This window comes from Squalius cephalus (assembly GCF_949319135.1).
Source record: "Squalius cephalus genome assembly, chromosome: 8".
NCBI classification, from domain to species: Eukaryota; Metazoa; Chordata; class Actinopteri; order Cypriniformes; family Leuciscidae; genus Squalius; species Squalius cephalus.
The window spans coordinates 44,253,160-44,270,828 of record NC_137129.1 but is presented as its reverse complement, the minus strand read 5'-3'; the positions used below and the strand labels follow the sequence as shown (position 1 = coordinate 44,270,828).

General features: G+C 37.2%; 1 protein-coding gene across 5 annotated transcripts; it reads left to right on the top strand.

Moving 5' to 3' along the window:
- The first annotated feature begins 244 nt into the window (after positions 1-244).
- Positions 245-15,701, top strand: LOC307163673 (NLR family CARD domain-containing protein 3-like). 5 transcript variants are annotated; one of them, XM_079879832.1, is made up of 13 exons: positions 245-484; positions 1,039-1,148; positions 1,477-1,593; positions 2,065-2,181; positions 3,659-3,775; positions 6,387-6,446; positions 6,531-8,324; positions 9,460-9,633; positions 10,312-10,485; positions 13,497-13,670; positions 14,294-14,414; positions 14,472-14,518; positions 14,975-15,688. In XM_079879832.1, exons 2-13 carry the CDS (start codon positions 1,099-1,101, stop codon positions 14,979-14,981), a joined length of 2,952 nt encoding a protein of 983 aa, XP_079735958.1. In that variant the 5' UTR covers positions 245-484; positions 1,039-1,098; the 3' UTR covers positions 14,982-15,688. The 5 variants fall into 5 exon arrangements, with proteins under 5 accessions (XP_079735958.1, XP_079735957.1, XP_079735959.1 ...); XM_079879831.1 differs by having other exon boundaries at positions 14,294-14,518; positions 14,975-15,701; XM_079879835.1 differs by lacking the exon at positions 1,477-1,593 and having other exon boundaries at positions 262-484.
- Positions 15,702-17,669: the final 1,968 nt, after the last annotated feature.

The following is a 17,669-nucleotide window of genomic DNA, read 5'->3' as shown; positions in this document are numbered from 1 at the left end:
TGAAGACTCGCGGCGAACTGCTGTAGATCCGCTGCAAGGGAAACTCCGCCTATGACGTCACCTCCGCCAAATGCTTACTTCCGCCATTTTTTTTTTTAAATAATATATATATATTTTTTGTATTATTATTATTGTTAGTGGCAATGGTGTATAAGTGTATTGATATTTATTATAATATTTATAATAATAATAATTTACATTTATCAGAGAGGGGCACAATACATTTACACAATAAGGGGCAAAAGGGGCTTAGTGAAAGTGAAAGTTCATTGCAGTGTGTTTTATTTACAAGCGCCATTTTACACCCGGCTTTAAGAATCTTTAAATAAGAACAACGGATCATCCAAGTATCAAGTGATGTTTGTATAAGTTTTATTTAACGTGCTGTTGATGGAAAACTCGAGCCTCGAGGTGTTTAATAACTTTATATTCAGAGCAAGTGTTCCTGTGTGGCGAATGGAAATGAACTTACTTCCTCACTAACGTAAGTAACCATGAAATATTAAAGTACATTACACATGAAATTCTTAATATACAGTTTTTTTAACTTATCAATTATTGGACATAGACATATAGCCTAGACCCTATATGTTAGAATACACTTTTACACTTTATGTAGGTCTAATTTTCGTTTTCATTACTAAAAACCAAGCTTTTCTCTTTAACATCTGTAGTGTTTGTTTTAACTTTTTTTGTGCTGTGTTTCTTAAACTTTGATATAGTTTTCTGTGTAAATGAATGTCAATTACAAAGAGTGCTGTTGTTACAATCTCCCTTAATGTAATGACATTTTTATTGAACATTTAATACCAATAAATACATTTATTGGTTTACATAAAAATCAATAGGAAACATTTTATTTTAAAATACTTGGACCTGTGTATACTGTATTAGTTTCACAGATGTATTAAATGTGTGCTTACAGTAAACTGTCCCATTTGTACAATATTTGAGGCTTCAGTGGAAGAACATTAAACTCTAGTGTTACAAACTTCCCAGTCTGTTCAGCCGAGATATTTCTGTTTTAAACACACACAGATGAAATACTGGAGAAAACGCTACAGATCTGACTGAAGCTTCATGAAGACTGAATGAATCATGGACGACACACACACATTCAGACATGGAGATTCTTCTCCAGGATTCAGGTACTTCAATCTTCATATGATCTTAATGTTATAGAAGACTCATTTTCTGCACATAACAGGGTGTTGTGTGTGTTTGCCAGGGTTGGTATAGTGATCTGTTGTCTCTATCATATTCTGGTGCCGGGATATACAGTAGTTGGAGCCACTCAGAGTCTTTAAACACTGTCCAAAGACACACAGATACAGTAGACAGCTAGATGATATATGACATTATCCTTGGACAGTCTCATCACTCTTCAACACACTGTCTTAATAGACAACCTTCTCATGTGGGATTTATTTTCATGTTAAATCAGCCAAGTTGATTCTTGTCTCTGTTCTGTTAAAGTCAATGTGAGGGTGACAGATCAATCTCACCGGAGTCCAGCTGTGTGTCCATGAAGAGTGACGCGTCTATGATAGAGCCAATGAGATTTGAGGGAAAACACACATCAACTGATCTGAGGTACAACATCTTTGTTTAGACAGACAGAGAGACCACAGACACACACAAATAATGCATGTATGGCATAATTAGGCAAATATCCACTTATTATCAAAATACAGTAATAGGTGATGATATTGTGTAAGCATGTATAACTCAGAGACTCACACTATTATAAAGCGCTGCAATAGCAGGAGTCGAGCACAGGATCAGGTCTCCTCTCACAGCTGATCCAGAGCTTCAGTCCTGATGTTTCACTAACATCTACTGACACACAAAACACTGATAATCTGGACCAGAACAATACTGACAAACTCAACCAAACTAAACACAACTACATCACTTACTGGGAAACACAAACACAACAACAGATTAAAAAGCATTGGTAAAAGATAAATGGATGGATTGATTCTCTATGTGAGGTTTATCTTCATGTGTTGTAATATAATTACAAATTCTTGTCTCTGTTCTTTTGTTTCTATTCTATTGAAGTCTAAACCACAGGGAGAAATCAATCCCACCGGAGCCCAGCTGTGTGTCCATGAAGAGTGACGCGTCTATGATAGAGCCAATGAGATTTGAGGGAAAACACACATCGACTGATCTGAGGTACAACATTTCATAGATAGATAGATCTTCCCGAGTTACATGCAGACTTTGGAAAGACTATTTTTTGGCTCTCAGACAGGTTTTGACATTAATGATTTTAGGTAACTTGAGCGGCAGATTCCCATCATAATCAAAATGAATCCACTGCATCTTCAGTGGCTCAGTTGCCGGAAGTAAATGAAGAGTCTGATGCTCACTCTTACATCCAACAACACACCTGGCTTTCTTAGTAGGGAACTGGGGCATTTCTCTCATCACTACAGCTGCTCCAGCACGTGGAAAATGGCGGACTGTGTTCAGGTCACTGAGGGCGGGGTCTATCAGCATTAGTGGGCGGGGCCAAGGCATTTTGTAACGTCACAAAAAGTAGCATCTGCAAATGGCCTTTTCTGAGGCACAGATTATGATTTATGGAGATTGAAAAAAGAGGAGTGGATGGATTTTTACCATTATAGGGTGGACAGGGGCGGATTTAGGTCAAATATAGGAATGGGGCCGTATACAACTGCACACATTTACCTGGATAATCCTTGAGGATTCTTTCTCTGTTATGATGCTTGCTTATGCACAGCTGTGTCCAATCTTTATACATTTTCATGTACATTATTATGGCTTTTATTCTTGTTTTATACCCTGAAATAGCAACAGTAGGCTATGACACATGGAACTGTCTGAGCAGTGTGGTGTGGCTTACACTTGCCATATCATAGTTTTCACCCCAGTGCAGTCACGGTACTCTCATTTCAACAGGTTATAACAGTATTATTACGCATCTTGTATATAAAAAGCATTTTTTAGGGGGCCCTTGACTTTTGGGGGCTCAAAGCAGTCCTTACCTTTGCCTAATGGTAAGTCCTCCTCTGTGTGTACACACACTGCCGACACGCATTTATGTTCAAACACCATGTAAAGGTGAGTTTTGCATTATAGCATTATTATATTATATCTTTAACTCTTTACCCTCCACTGATGGAATTTTCCGTCTTTCCGTGTTTTCACTGTTATACGGTAGGGGGCGCTATTACACATCTCCTGAAAGAGTATTAAATCTCCTGATCAAAGCACAGGCGACGAAAACGAGCGATCTCATATGTAATCATATGCTTATGTAAAATAACACGATCATCAACATTAAACAGCATATGAAACAAAACTGTCTAATGTTACTTAGGTGTTGATAAAAAAGTGTGAAGCTAGAATAAGACTTTTTTTTGTTTGTTTAAAGGGAGAGGGTCTGTTCTTTCTTTTGATATATTGAATGTTCAGATATTCATACAAAAAAATATTTCTGGGGACCATGAAAATGTGAAAATGGTCAAAAACACTGGCGGTGGCTGGTAACTTTAAACAGAAAAGGCTGGCGGGGAAAGAGTTAAAAGACAACGTTCTCATGTGGAATTTATTTTCATGTAAAATCAACCATATTGGTTCTGGTAGAGAATAACTCTTTTATTTCTATTCTGTTGTTGTATTAAAGTCAATGTGAGGGTGACAGATCAATCTCACCGGAGCCCAGCTGTGTGTCCATGAAGAGTGACGCGTCTATGATAGAGCCAATGAGATTTGAGGGAAAACACACATCGACTGATCTGAGGTACAACATTTCATTGATAGATAGATCTTCTCGAGTTACATGCATGCAGACTTTGGAAAGACTAATTTTTGGCTCTCAGACAGGTTTGTTCTATCCATTTATTTTAACCTGTTAAGCTGCACCAGTGCGTCGGCGCACTGAAGCGGTTTTTTTTATATATAGCTCAAAGTTACTATCAGATTTAATGTTATACTTCGACAAACTATACATCATTAAAAAGATATAAGACTCAAGTTTCAGTATTTGACCACTATTGTATTCTGAGAAACTTATAGCGACAGTTATTTCTTAATTTGTGTCAGGAGTTATGAAATGAAAAAATGAGTCGATACCTTTAATATGAATTATGCGCGTCAGCCGCTTTCATTCATAAAAAAGCTCCCGTGCTGTCGTCATGACAGCGATACACAAAACAACGTCCCTCAGGGCTTTAGCTCAAAAATGTGCAGATTTGGAGAAATATTGATATATTCTCATAGATTCACATCATATTTCTATAGACAGGAATAATATTTATTGAATTTATACCCAAATGCGTCGATGTAATCATTATGAGTGCTTGCATACTCTGATACTGTGTTTTCAATTCATACCAATAGCCTGAGGGCGCTATATGCACAATAATTGTCCATATATAGAACATGAAGAAGAGCCATGATCATGTGACATTCCAGGATGTCACTGGTACACACAAAGCTACAGAGTTCGCGCTGTAAAATGCAGATACAGATGTTTTGAAGATAATAAACATGATTGCAATGATATTTGAGTTACCTGTGTTTTCCAAGCCATGCCAGGTATTTTCATAATAATAGATTATATTTATAATGTAATGCTAATCTATATAGACTATCATTGTGCAGAACAGTATACAATAGTATATTTTCTGTCTGATTTTTTTATCTGAAGCCAAATTAGATTACAGAAGATTATTTAAAATACTCCACTTGCGTTTTAAAGTAAGTTTGGAGCACAAACATGGTTTTAATCTCATAAATTGTCATGTATTAATGGTGTGCTAAGCTAACATGCTAGCTCCCTAGGTGCACCTGCAACCTAGAAGTTATACTTTTATGTTTTTTTGAATGCTTACTGAAAGTTTCTTTATTCAAGAATGTTCTTTATTCTTTATTTAAAATGTGAGGTGAACTTTGATAAAAGAAATTAGGGACTGAAACCCTATGAATAGCATGTGAATAGCCAGTCGTTAGTAACTATAATGCAAACAAAAGAAATGCATATTTAGAGCCATAACCAGGCTGGAGAAGTGTGAATGTGTGCAGGGGGAGACTGAGACTGAATGGGGATCGTTTGCACCACAAAACAATAGAGACAATAAGACTGAATGGATGACTTAAAAGATGACTAAACATCAGCAGCATCTTAGCGTCAAATCAAAATAAAGTCAACTGACATGGTCTTGAAAAACATTTCACTAAATACAGAGTTTTGGACTTATTATCTTCAGATTTTAAACATAAAATGTTTAGACATGTGGCTTTAGCTGTAGTGCATTTCTAGATTGCTCCAGGGCCAACTTCAATTTTATTTTCATGAGGATGTTTCATTAAAATTAATTTCTAATAACTTTACAAAATTTTGAAGCTATTTATAACAATTTTTGTCATTATGACAATAATTAATTCTACATTTACAATAAACTGCCAGGTGTCAGCTTTCAAATGAGATCATACTTGTGCTTTTAGTACAAAGGGTTCATGAACTGTATCTGTTTCAGTTTGGGTATGTCATTTCTGGGGATTTTTCAAAAGTGGGGTTGCAGCTTAACAGGTTAATAGAGGAAAACAAGATACATTTATTGAACTGAACCACATTGGCCCTGAAAAATATCAAAAAAGATATCAAAAGAAAATTTTGCTAAGAACTGAAATCTAAAAGGATATCTTTAAAACTTCTTGAGTTACAGACATACAAACTTTGGAAAAATACACATGACAGTTTCTGCTTCAGAGTCCCAATTTTTAAACTGTCACCGTTTGGCATATGATGCAACAAACATAAGCATAATTTGCGAGTTGGACATGTGGGACATGTGCCCACCACTCTTCTCCCGGGTCGATATTGTCCCAAGCACTTTTTGAAACATCTCGCAGCACGGATGTACCTAATACACACGAAACATCTCCAGTTGACTAGCAAGAGTATTAATTTCATTAGTTTGTGTTAATTTCATTCTGGTGCTGGAATGTGGTGTTTTTGAACTCATGCTGAGTGTGTGTTGCCGCTGTTATCAGTGTCAGAACGATCTCTTGTGTCTTCACACAGACGACAGACGAACACTTCAATTAAATGATTAAAACATTAAATACAGACAGGGCAGTTTCTGACCATTTTATTAATTCCCCCTTACAACTTAAACACTCAACTTACATGTTTCTGATCATCGTCTATCTTATTAAAACATTTTTTATACTAATATTCAGAATGTACTTGTGCTAAAATACAGTGTTATGTTAAAGTGTTAACAGGAGCATTGAGGAGTTCATTGGCACCCTCTATCTGGCTCTATCTGGCTCTATATGAATTCTTGTCTCTGTTTTCTCGACTCTGTTGTATTGTCTCTGTTCTGTCCGTGTTTGTCCACAATTAGTGAACAGTCTATGGACACTCGAGGAACATTTAGGGGAAGACACATGTCATCTAATCTGAGGTACAACATTTCTGTCATAAAGATATTTTACTATAACTTTTACTTCTTTAATTTATGTTGTAATCTAATGATTTATTCTTTCAGTCGTGATTCTCAACTGGCCCAAAGCACATTTAAATCAAATCTGCTGAAGAAGTTTCAGCGTCTGTGTGAAGGAACAGCAAAGCAGGGAAACCCAACACTCCTGAATGAGATCTACACAGAGCTCTACATCACTGAGAGTGAAAGTGGAGAGATCAATAATGAGCATGAGGTGAGACAGATTGAGACACAATCCAGGAGAGCAGAAACAGAGGACACACCGATCAAATGCAGTGACATCTTTAGACCTTTACCTGGACAAGACAAACCCATCAGAACTGTGCTGACAAAGGGAGTCGCTGGCATTGGGAAAACAGTCTCTGTGCAGAAGTTCATTGTGGACTGGGCTGAAGGGAAAGAGAATCAGGACGTCCAGCTCATATTTACACTTCCTTTCAGAGAGATCAACTTGATGAAGGACAAAACACTCAGTCTTTCAGATCTTCTTCATGTCTTTTTCCCTGAAACAAAAGAAATGGAAATATCCAGTGATGAATATAAAGTGTTGTTCATCTTTGATGGTCTGGATGAGTGTCGTCTGTCTCTGAACTTTAAGAGCAAAGTGAAACTGTGTAATATATCTGAATCAGCCTCAGTGGACGAGCTGCTGATGAACCTCATTGAGGGGAATCTGCTTCCCTCTGCTCTCATCTGGATCACCTCCAGACCAGCAGCAGCGGATCTCGTCCCCTCTGAGTGTGTCCATCTAGTGACAGAGGTACGAGGCTTCAATGAGCCACAGAAGGAGGAATACTTCAGGAAGAGAATCAGTGATCAGAGTCTGGCCAATACAATCATCACACACTTGAAGTCCTCGAGGAGCCTCCACATCATGTGCCACATCCCAGTGTTTTGCTGGATCTCAGCCACTGTTCTCGAGGAGATGTTGAGTGAAGCAGAGAGAGGAGAGATTCCCAAGACTCTCACTCAGATGTACACACACTTCCTGATCATTCAGACCAACATCAAACATGAAAAGGACTATAAGAAGAGAGAGAAAGATGAAGACATGATTCTCAAACTGGGGAAACTGGCTTTCCAGCAGCTTCTGAAAGGCAACCTGATCTTCTATGAGGAAGACCTGAGAGAGTGTGGCATTGATGTGACAGAAGCATCAGTGTACTCAGGATTGTGCACTCAGATCTTCAGAGAGGATTTGGGCTTGTATCGGGGGAAAGTCTTCTGCTTTGTTCATCTGAGCATCCAGGAACATCTAGCAGCTCTATATGCACACATTCACTTTACAAATGAGAACAGAAATGTGTTTGACAAAACCAAACAAAGTTTCTTTTCTAAAATCTTAAATCAGAAGAAATATCATTCATTATTTGAGCTGCATCAGAGAGCTGTGGATGAGGCTTTACAGAGTAAGAATGGACATCTGGACCTTTTCCTGCGTTTCCTTCTGGGTCTCTCATTGGAGTCCAATCAGACTCTCTTACGAGAACTACTGACACAGACTGGAAGCTGCTCCTACAACAAAGAGGAAACAGTTCAGTACATCAAACAGAAGATCAGGAAGAATCGCTCTCCAGAGAGATCCATCAATCTGTTCCACTGTCTGAATGAACTGGGTGATGATTCTCTGATGCAGGAGATCCAACATTATCTGAAATATGGAGAAATAGGAGGAACCAAACTCTCCTCTTCACAGTGGTCAGCTCTGGTTTATGTGTTGCTGACATCAGAGCGGAAGATGGATGTTTTTGATCTAAATCAGTTTATTGGAGCCAATACTAGAGCAGATAAAGTTCTTCAGAAGCTGATGCCTGTGGTTAAAGAATCCAGATCACTTCAGTAAGTCACACTGACAACAATCATTACACTGATAAAACATGATCATATTTATGAGTTTAAAAATACAAAAATGGTGTGCACATCCCAAACACCCAGATTGGGCGCAGGTGCAGGACAACTGAATGATATAGACAAATAAAGAAGTGTGAAGTCCGCACACTGAAAATTACTGCTCCAAAATAATTTATTCAAGCAACTTTACGACCCTCAGGTCTTCATCAGGCACAATCATGGACTTTACACTTCTATATTTGTCCATATTTATGAGTTTAGCATGTGCTTTCGTACCAAAACAACACTGTAAAATGAGAAATTCACATATATATATATCTTTGGTGTACTTATAACAGCACATGAATAATCAAATACTAATACCTGAATTAATAGTTATTTCAACATGAACTCATGATTAGCGAAGATATGAACTAATCATGAACCAATGTAGAGCTATCCTTAACTACGACTAGACCTAAACTAAATCAGCCAGGCTCCATAAGAATAAATAACTACTCTGAATTTGAATCAAACATGATTTAATACTCTCAACATTGTGTGTTTCTCTCCTGTGGTGAATAATTAATGATATACAAAAATAATATATACCAAAAAAGTTTACCATCAAGTCACTGAAAAGGATGAATAATCTTTATTAGATTCTTTCCAAAGCTTCTGAGGTCATTTTACTTTTGATAGTTTTTGATAGTGTTTTATGGTGCGTATTTCTCGACACCTTTAAACTTATTTTGATTATTCTCAGGATAGGTAAAGTACGTCAAATCTGTCCTAAATCATAAGCATCTGAATTTTCATACTCACAATCTATAGGTCAGAAGACTTCTTCATGATCTGTTCAGTTCAGTATTTTAGAAATCAAAGACTTTTGGCAGGCGAGCTTCTTAGATTAAATTAAATATAGTTTTATTATTTACAGGTTAACTAGTTTACCAAAAGGCATACTTGTAACAGGACAATTGCATATTTTCCACAACAATAGTTATAAGCATAATTGGATGATGTGAAGAGGTGACGACTGCTTTCATATACAAATCTGTTAAGGAGAAATTCATATATATCTTATTATTTATATCAGTGTTTCCTGAACTGAGAGACTGAAGAGTATCATTGTTCTCTACAGGTTGAGGGGTTGTGGTGTTACAGATGAAGGTTGTGCTGCTCTGAGATCAGCTCTGAGATCAAACCCCTCACACCTGAGAGAACTGAGTCTGTCATATAATAAAGTAGGAGATTCTGGAGTCGAGCAGCTTTCTGATCTACTGCAGGATCCTCACTGTAAACTGGAGACACTGTGGTAAGATTGTTTAAAATGTCCCAACATAGTCCTCTATTTTAATGGTAAATAATGATTGCCATACAAAAAAAAAGAAAAAAAAATCTACTGTGAAATTACTAATGGAAATGTTGATTTTTATTTTCGTTAGATTCTTTCCAATGTGTCCGACATCATTTTACAATATTAATGATAGATTAAACATGACTGGATGATGTAAAGATGTAAAGATGTGACAGCCGTGTTCATATACAGATATGTTGATGATTTTTGGGTACTTGCATAAAAAAAATGAATATTCGGTTACACTTTATTTTAAGGTGTCATTGTTACAGTGTAATTATATATTTAAGTACTGAGTAATATTAAGCAACTACATGTACTCACTATAGGGTTAGGGTAGGATTAGGATTTGGTTGAGGGTTAGTTGCGTGTAATTATGCATAATTTACCTGTTATTACTATGGTAAGTTCATGTAACAGATGTAACAAGAATACTGTTAAATAAAGTGTTATCGAATATTCTTGTAATTTTTATGATATGGAAACTAACTAATCAAGCAGTTTGTAGAAGCGGGTCTGAACCTTAGACTGGACCTGTTAATGGTGCCGTGGATTGAGTCTCTGATTGTGAAGTTCTGCTTATCTGAGCTGTAGATCCTGAACTGAGAGACTGAAGAGTGTCATTGTTCTCTACAGGTTGAGGGATTGTGGTGTTACAGATGAAGGTTGTGCTGCTCTGACTTCAGCTCTGAGATCAAACCCCTCACACCTGAGAGAACTGAGTCTGTCTGAGAATAAAGTAGGAGATTCTGGAGTCAAGCAGCTTTCTGATCTACTGCAGGATCCTCACTGTAAACTGGAGAAACTGAGGTAAGATTTTATAAAATGTCCCAACATAGTCCTCTATTTTAATGGTAAATAATGATTGCCATACAAAAAAAAATCTACTGTGAAATTACTAATGTACATGTTGATTTTATTTTCGTTAGATGTTTTCCAATGTGTCTGACATCATTTTACAATATTAATGATAGATTAAACATGACTGGATGATGTAAAGATGTGACAACCGTGTTCATATACAGATATGTTGATGATTTTGGGGTATTTGTGTGACACTCACAAAATAAGTTTTGTTGAGATTATTACTTTTTGTTTCCTTTCCTTCTATTGCAATAGTATTTTATTTTATTCTGATTTATATAATTTAATATTAATGAGAGGGTACGGAAAAAGCACACAATGACATGTTTCCTAAAATGGACACATGGCAGTAATCGCGAGTAGCGTCACACGGGGACATTTAGCGATGCGCAGAGCAAGATGAGCTCATAATCCGAGTCAATGGAGAATGAGCAACTGTGTTCCTGCGTCAGTGATTTCTCTGTAATATTTAATATATTTCCAGGTCAGTTACACACCTTTTATGTGACTCCAGATGTTTATAAGCTTATATGAATCCCCAGTGAAGTGTGCTCCGTAATCTAAAAACATGTCAAGTGTGTAAACAGTTAAAATTGACAGAACGCAGTTGAGAAAATGGCGGCAGATGCCCACAGATTGTTTTTTATTTATTTTTTATGGCTTCGGGGCATTTGTGGGTTATTTCAGCGTGTGTGGAAAACAGCTATATGTGTTTAAAGACCCACTCCAATGAAAATCATGTTTTTCTAGGTGTTAACATGTTCTTGTGGCATTTTTCTTATGTTAGAGGACATATCTTGAGAAAAATAAGCTCAAAGTTGTATTTCTGAGTATTTCTGCATTCAAATGGCTGTGAATCAGTAGCAGACGCTAAAATGCCGGCTAAAATAGACTGGAGTTGTGACGTAGTAACTCCACTGGGCGGGGCCACAAGCTCATACCCCCCTCCGCCCCACCCGCTCAGGTTCTGAGGAGTAGAGAAGACGATGTCGGATCAACACCTATGTGCGGTAGCGGGTTGCAATGCTAACTGTACGTTCACACCGCCGCCGACTTGAGCGGCAAAGAAGCTCTGGCCGCCCTGTCAAGGACGCTTGTCAAAAAGTACGAGGAAGCTTGTTGACGCTTTGGCCGCTCTGACGTAGCAGCATTCTATGTTCGATCATGGGAGAAGAGAAGTGTCACACCATGAAAAGTAAACAGAATAAACAAGCAATACATTGACACTAGAAACCTTTTATATTGACAGCATTTGTATAACCGTTTTGGTCACATTATTATTTATTATTATTAATAGTGAGTGCGCGCGCGCGGCCGGGTCTCTCTCTCTCTCTCTCTCCTCGTTCTTATATGCCCTGTCAAGCTGGCAGGACTTAAAAACACATGCAAATGATAAACTTTCACTCTGTGTTGGTTAAACTGCAATTAATCCGATAATGATAGGAAACCCAGCAACGCCGATGATCAGCTTCTCCTCTGTTTTCTCAGAACTAATGTTTTGGTAGGAACGAAAGTTTACATCGTATGTTTTCTCCGGAATCAGCCAGCGCGAAGGACGTCTATATATTCCGATTGGTTGCTGGCGTTTGCCGCAGAACTCAAGTCGGCGGCGGTGTGAACGTACAGTAAGAGGAGAGATATTGGGAGGGGGAGGGTCGTCTCCGTGCCAACGGCTCCGCCCACAACGCAGAGGCGAATTGCTAATGAGCTACTGCCGCTCTGCTGAAGCGAAGTCCCAGAAAACGGCACAGGTTTTGTGATTTTGGCTAAAAACGGCATAATCATCATTTAAAGACCACTGAGAATGTTTAAAAATAGCTCAAAATATGATCGGAGTGGGACTTTAAAGGGTAAAAAGTTAATGTGAATGTACAGCATAAGACCAGTTACGGCTGCGACCATGTTTAAGGGTGCACGTGTGTTAATATTACAATAATACAGAGTAAGTTCATAGAACTGAGTGCCAAAGTTATGAGGCAGAGATGTTTACTTTTGAAGTGTGAGTTCTTATAGTGTAAACGTGACAAAACTGCAAATGAGAATGATCCTGTTGTATAAAGTGAACACTTATAAAATGTACATTTATTACAAAAATACTCTTTTGATAAGAGAACAAAGATGACAGATGTTAAAGAGAAAAGTGCAGATATGATTGATGATAGACCAAAAATGTGATTTAAATGGAAAATGTTTGTTTTTGGTTTCATACAAATTTTGATAAGCTAATGTTTGTAAAATATGTGAGTATACATTTATGTGAAAACAGACCTTTCAAGAATATATTGCTTCATGTTATCCAAATGTGGATATAACCTGTGCTTAAATGCAAAGCAGACAAAAATAACAGAAAACAACTCATGATTGCAGATACAAAGTTAAATTGAAGTTGAAAATAAATATAATCCGAGTCAATGGAGAATGAGCAACTGTGTTCCTGCGTCACTGATTTCTCTGTAATATTTAATATATTTAATATATTTCCAGAGCACTCCTAGGAGAGGATTATATATATATCTGCCAGCGGAGACCTAGCCGGGACCCGCTACATTTGCATAAAAAAATAATATTCAGTTACACTTTATTTTAAGGTGTCATTGTTACAGTGTAATTATATATTTTAGTACTGAGTAATATTAAGCAACTACATGTACTCACTATAGGGATAGGGTAGGATTAGGATTTGGTTGAGGGTTAGTTACGTGTAATTATGCATAATTTACTGTTATTAGTTCATGTATCATATGTAACAAGGACACTGTTAAATAAAGTGTTATTGAATATTTTTGCAATTTTTATGATATGGAGACTAACTAATCAAGCAGTTTGTAGAAGCGGGTCTGAACCTTAGACTGGACCTGTTAATGGTGCCGTGGATTAAGTCTCTGATTGTGAAGTTCTGCTTATCTGAGCTGTAGATCCTGAACTGAGAGACTGAAGAGTGTCATTGTTCTCTACAGGTTGAGTGATTGTGGTGTTACAGATGAAGGTTGTGCTGCTCTGAGATCAGCTCTGAGATCAAGCCCCTCACACCTGAGAGAACTGGATCTGTCTGTGAATAAAATAGGAGATTCTGTAGTCGAGCAGCTCTCAGATCTACTGCAGGATCCTCACTGTAAACTGGAGATACTGTGGTAAGATTTTATAAAAGTCTCAATGTTGTCTGTTTCTCTCCTGTGGTGAATAATGAATGATATACAAAAAAGAAATATACAGTACCAAAAAGGTTTACCATCAAGTCACTGAAAAGGATGTTTAATCTTTATTAGATTCTTTCCAAAACTTCTGAGGTCATTTTACTTTTGATAGTTTTTGATAGTGTTTTATGGTGCGTATTTCTCGACACCTTTAACCTTATTTTGATTATTCTCAGGTTAGGGAAAGTACATCAAATCTGTCCTAAATCATGAGCATCTGAATTTTCATACTCACAATCTATAGGTCAGAAGACTTCTTCATGATCTGTTCAGTTCAGTATTTTAGAAATCAAAGACTTTTGGCAGACGAGCTTCTTAGATTCAATTAAATATAGTATTATTATTTACAGTTAACTAGTTTACAAAAAGACATACTTGTAACAGGACAATTGCATATTTTCCACAGCAATAGTTATAAGCATGATTGGATGATGTGAAGAGGTGACAACTGCTTTCATATACAAATCTGTTGAGGAGAAAGGAGAAATTCATATATATCATATCATTTATATCAGTGTTTCCTGAACTGAGAGACTGAAGAGTGTCATTGTTCTCTACAGGTTGTGGGATTGTGGTGTTACAGATGAAGGTTGTGCTGCTCTGACTTCAGCTCTGAGATCAAACCCCTCACACCTGAGAGAACTGGATCTGTGGGGGAATAATCTAAGAGACTCAGATGCTGTGAAGCAAGAACTGAATCTGTCATGGAATAAAATAGGAGATTCTGGAGTCGAGCAGCTTTCTGATCTGAGGAAAGATCCACATTATAAACTGGAGACGCTTCTGTGAGTAGTGATGATTAAAACTGTTCATATTTTAATTTAAAGTTAATTTAGTTTCTTAGTTTACTTTCATTGTGATGGTGAATTACTCACTATAAACACGTTTAATAAGAGTTTAATTCATTTATTTTTCATTATAGTTTATAGCAACAATCAAATATCTTCAAGTTTCTTTTTATTTCAAACAATTCAATATTTTGCTTTTATCATTGTCAATGTCAATTGCAATAAAAGATAATGGTAAATATTTATCACTAGATTCTTTATCATAAATAAAACTGAGCCAGTGACACAGAAAGAGGACAGTCATACAGAATTATAGATAAGCTTTAACAATCGTGTATCTCAGTATTATAATATAATCTCTCACTTAATCATCTCAGTAGTTTCTTTTAGTTGTTCTAAAGTTGATAATGCAATAATGTCGCACACATTTGACTGTCTGTGTTTTACTTACAGGTTTTAGATGTAAGTCTGACCTTCTCTGGATCAGCTGATGGAGAATAAAGAGCCTCTACAGACACAATCACATTCAACAGAATCAACAGACACAAACCCACAGTGATCATCACACACACATGTGTTTGTGTAACTTCACAGAGTGATCCAATCCTTCATCCAAAGTCAAACAAGGAAACCTTCAACCAGATGAAACTGGATAAATATTCTGAATGTTCAGATCCAATCTGACCTCTGACCTGTAATGCCTGAATCATAATCATACACTGTTTGTTCGTTGGTCTGAGGAGAACTGAGCGACTGAGTCTGGTTTCTGCCAAGGTTTTCTTCTCCATTCTGTCACTGATGGAGTTTGAGTTCCTGCACTGTCGCCTCTGGCTTGCTTAGTTGGAGACACTTAATATTCAACAATATTAATGATCTGCATTGACACCATTATATGAGAACTGAACTGAGCTGGACGATGACATCACGGTTTTCTCCAGAGCGGCTGTATAGATAAATGAACTTAAGTAATAACCTTTTTACAACAGAAATGAATCAACACTGAACTTACTTAAGCTGGACTATGGTATTATTTTCTTCTAGATCTGTTGTACAGCAGGAACAGACTTTGTTGCATTATTGTCCTGTTTTCACTGTAAAGCTGCTTTGAAAACATCTGTATTGTAAAAAGCGCTATATAAATAAAGGTGACTTGACTTTTGTTTCTACAGAAGTGACATTTATACTGCAAACGCTCTACTACAAACATCTCCATATATAATATTTATTTATTGATTTAATATGAGTAATTCAGCCCACCAAACATATTCATATGCCTTTGATTATAGTAACATTCACAATTAAATCATCTATTGTCTATTATTTCTTTTTTTATTTAAAAGCAACACTGAAAAAAATGATAGTGATGAATAGGGTCCTTTTGCATCACATGATTGCAGTTGTTTAACAGGGTAGCCTTCATTATTTCTTGTTGATGTGTTTCAGGCAACTAGTTCATAGGCTCGATGGATATTACCGGTAACTTGTATTGTTCAGCGCATGGCTGTCACATCGTTTCATTTTTTTATGCTGTCAATAATCTAAAGTGGTCGCACACCGTACGAGAAGCGCAGTGCCGCGTCGCGTCAATGACAACTCAAGGTATCGCACACCGGACGCGCACTTTGTCAGTTTATGGCCAGCAATATTGTTATGTTTAAGGATATTATGGAATTAAGATCATGCCTGTACTATGTTATGATTGTACTGTACAATTAAATACAATCGTTGCTTAGTCTGCAGTCTGAACACTTTACCTCAAAGGCGTCCGTTAACTGAATGAATTGAGAATATCACCTGAAAATCCAATAACATCAGCAATTTTCACCCATGCAACTGATTTCTGTAAATGAGTGTAAAACTGATTGTATATTGCAGCACAGGGTGAAGTCGGTATACATTAACGATGACTTGAGACCATGTACACTCATAGAGAATAATGTGTTCGAATTTTAAAGACGTGGCGCTGCGCTTCTCGTCTGGTGTGCGACCACCTTTAGACATGTAGAAATATAGCAGGCTAATTCTTACATTGACTGATTTGTTAAACACAGATTTAGTAACCCCCTACTGTCATGCTTTCCGTCTATTTGGATGGTTATCTCTAGGCCTACACTCAATGAACAACATCTCAACACTAAATTAAAGGCCTTTCTCATATAGACACCTGTCTCAAATACAAGCCAGTGCAGTTCACGATTTGGGAAAATAAAAGCCCGGGCTATTATTTTAAGTTTTACGATAATCAAAAATATCTTCATTTGTGTTCTGAAGATGAAGGAAAGTCTTATGGGGTTGGAACAACATGAGGGAGAGTAATTACTGACATGTTATTAATTTTTGGGTGAACTAACCCTTAAGCTGTGAGATAAAAAAAAAAAAAAACATTAAAAAATGATGTTCTCTTCACACCTTTTTCCTTCCACCTGCAGACTCTCAGACTTTGACTGGTGCGCTGCTTCTGATTGTGTTTCCACTGGTTCTGCTTCTTATTTTATTAGCTGTCATAATGTTGTACCAATGTCCTGAACATGGGCTCTAGCATCTCCCAAAGTATGAAACTGTCAAAGTCTTCATCTAGCAATGAAACACTTGATATTTGTAATTTTCCTTCAAGATCCAACAGATCTGCAGAGGATTCTGTCAACATATTTCTGCAATACATATTTATTTTACAACACATGAACATTCGGACTGCAGCCCTACACCCAGAGGCGGCCTTACCTATGTTTCACCCGTTTCAATTGAAACAGGCCCCGCCCTCCAAGGGGGGCCCCCATCAGACCAGCAAAATCCCATTCATTTTCTCCATAGGATATTGATTTTCAGCCATAATGTCTAAACCATCCAAGTTAGATTGACCACGAGCTACGAGGTTGTGAAACGAAAGTTTCTGCTCCTATAAAAGCCACAAGGCATAAAAATCAACCTTGTTATTTGCGATCTTCTGGAGAAATACTACACTACCCATAATTCTAAGCAAAACACTTACGTCTCTGATTGGTCGAACTCGAGTCGCGCCGCGGTTACCATGGTGACGTTTACCGCCCCCCGCGAACGGTGATCTGAAGTAAATAAATACCAGTAGTTTATGTGTTTATACTTTGCCTTTTTTCCGTAAGGTTAAACGTCGTTTTATTTTTAGCAGGAA

Excerpts from the sequence above, each read along its gene's own strand:
- LOC307163673 (XM_079879831.1), top strand. The coding sequence starts at position 1,099 with ATGGACGACACACACACATTCAGACATGGAGATTCTTCTCCAGGATTC. Across the intron at positions 1,594-2,064 it reads CACACATCAACTGATCTGAG|TCTAAACCACAGGGAGAAAT; the intron begins GTACAACATCTT and ends ATTCTATTGAAG. Across the intron at positions 10,486-13,496 it reads TGTAAACTGGAGAAACTGAG|GTTGAGTGATTGTGGTGTTA; the intron begins GTAAGATTTTAT and ends TGTTCTCTACAG.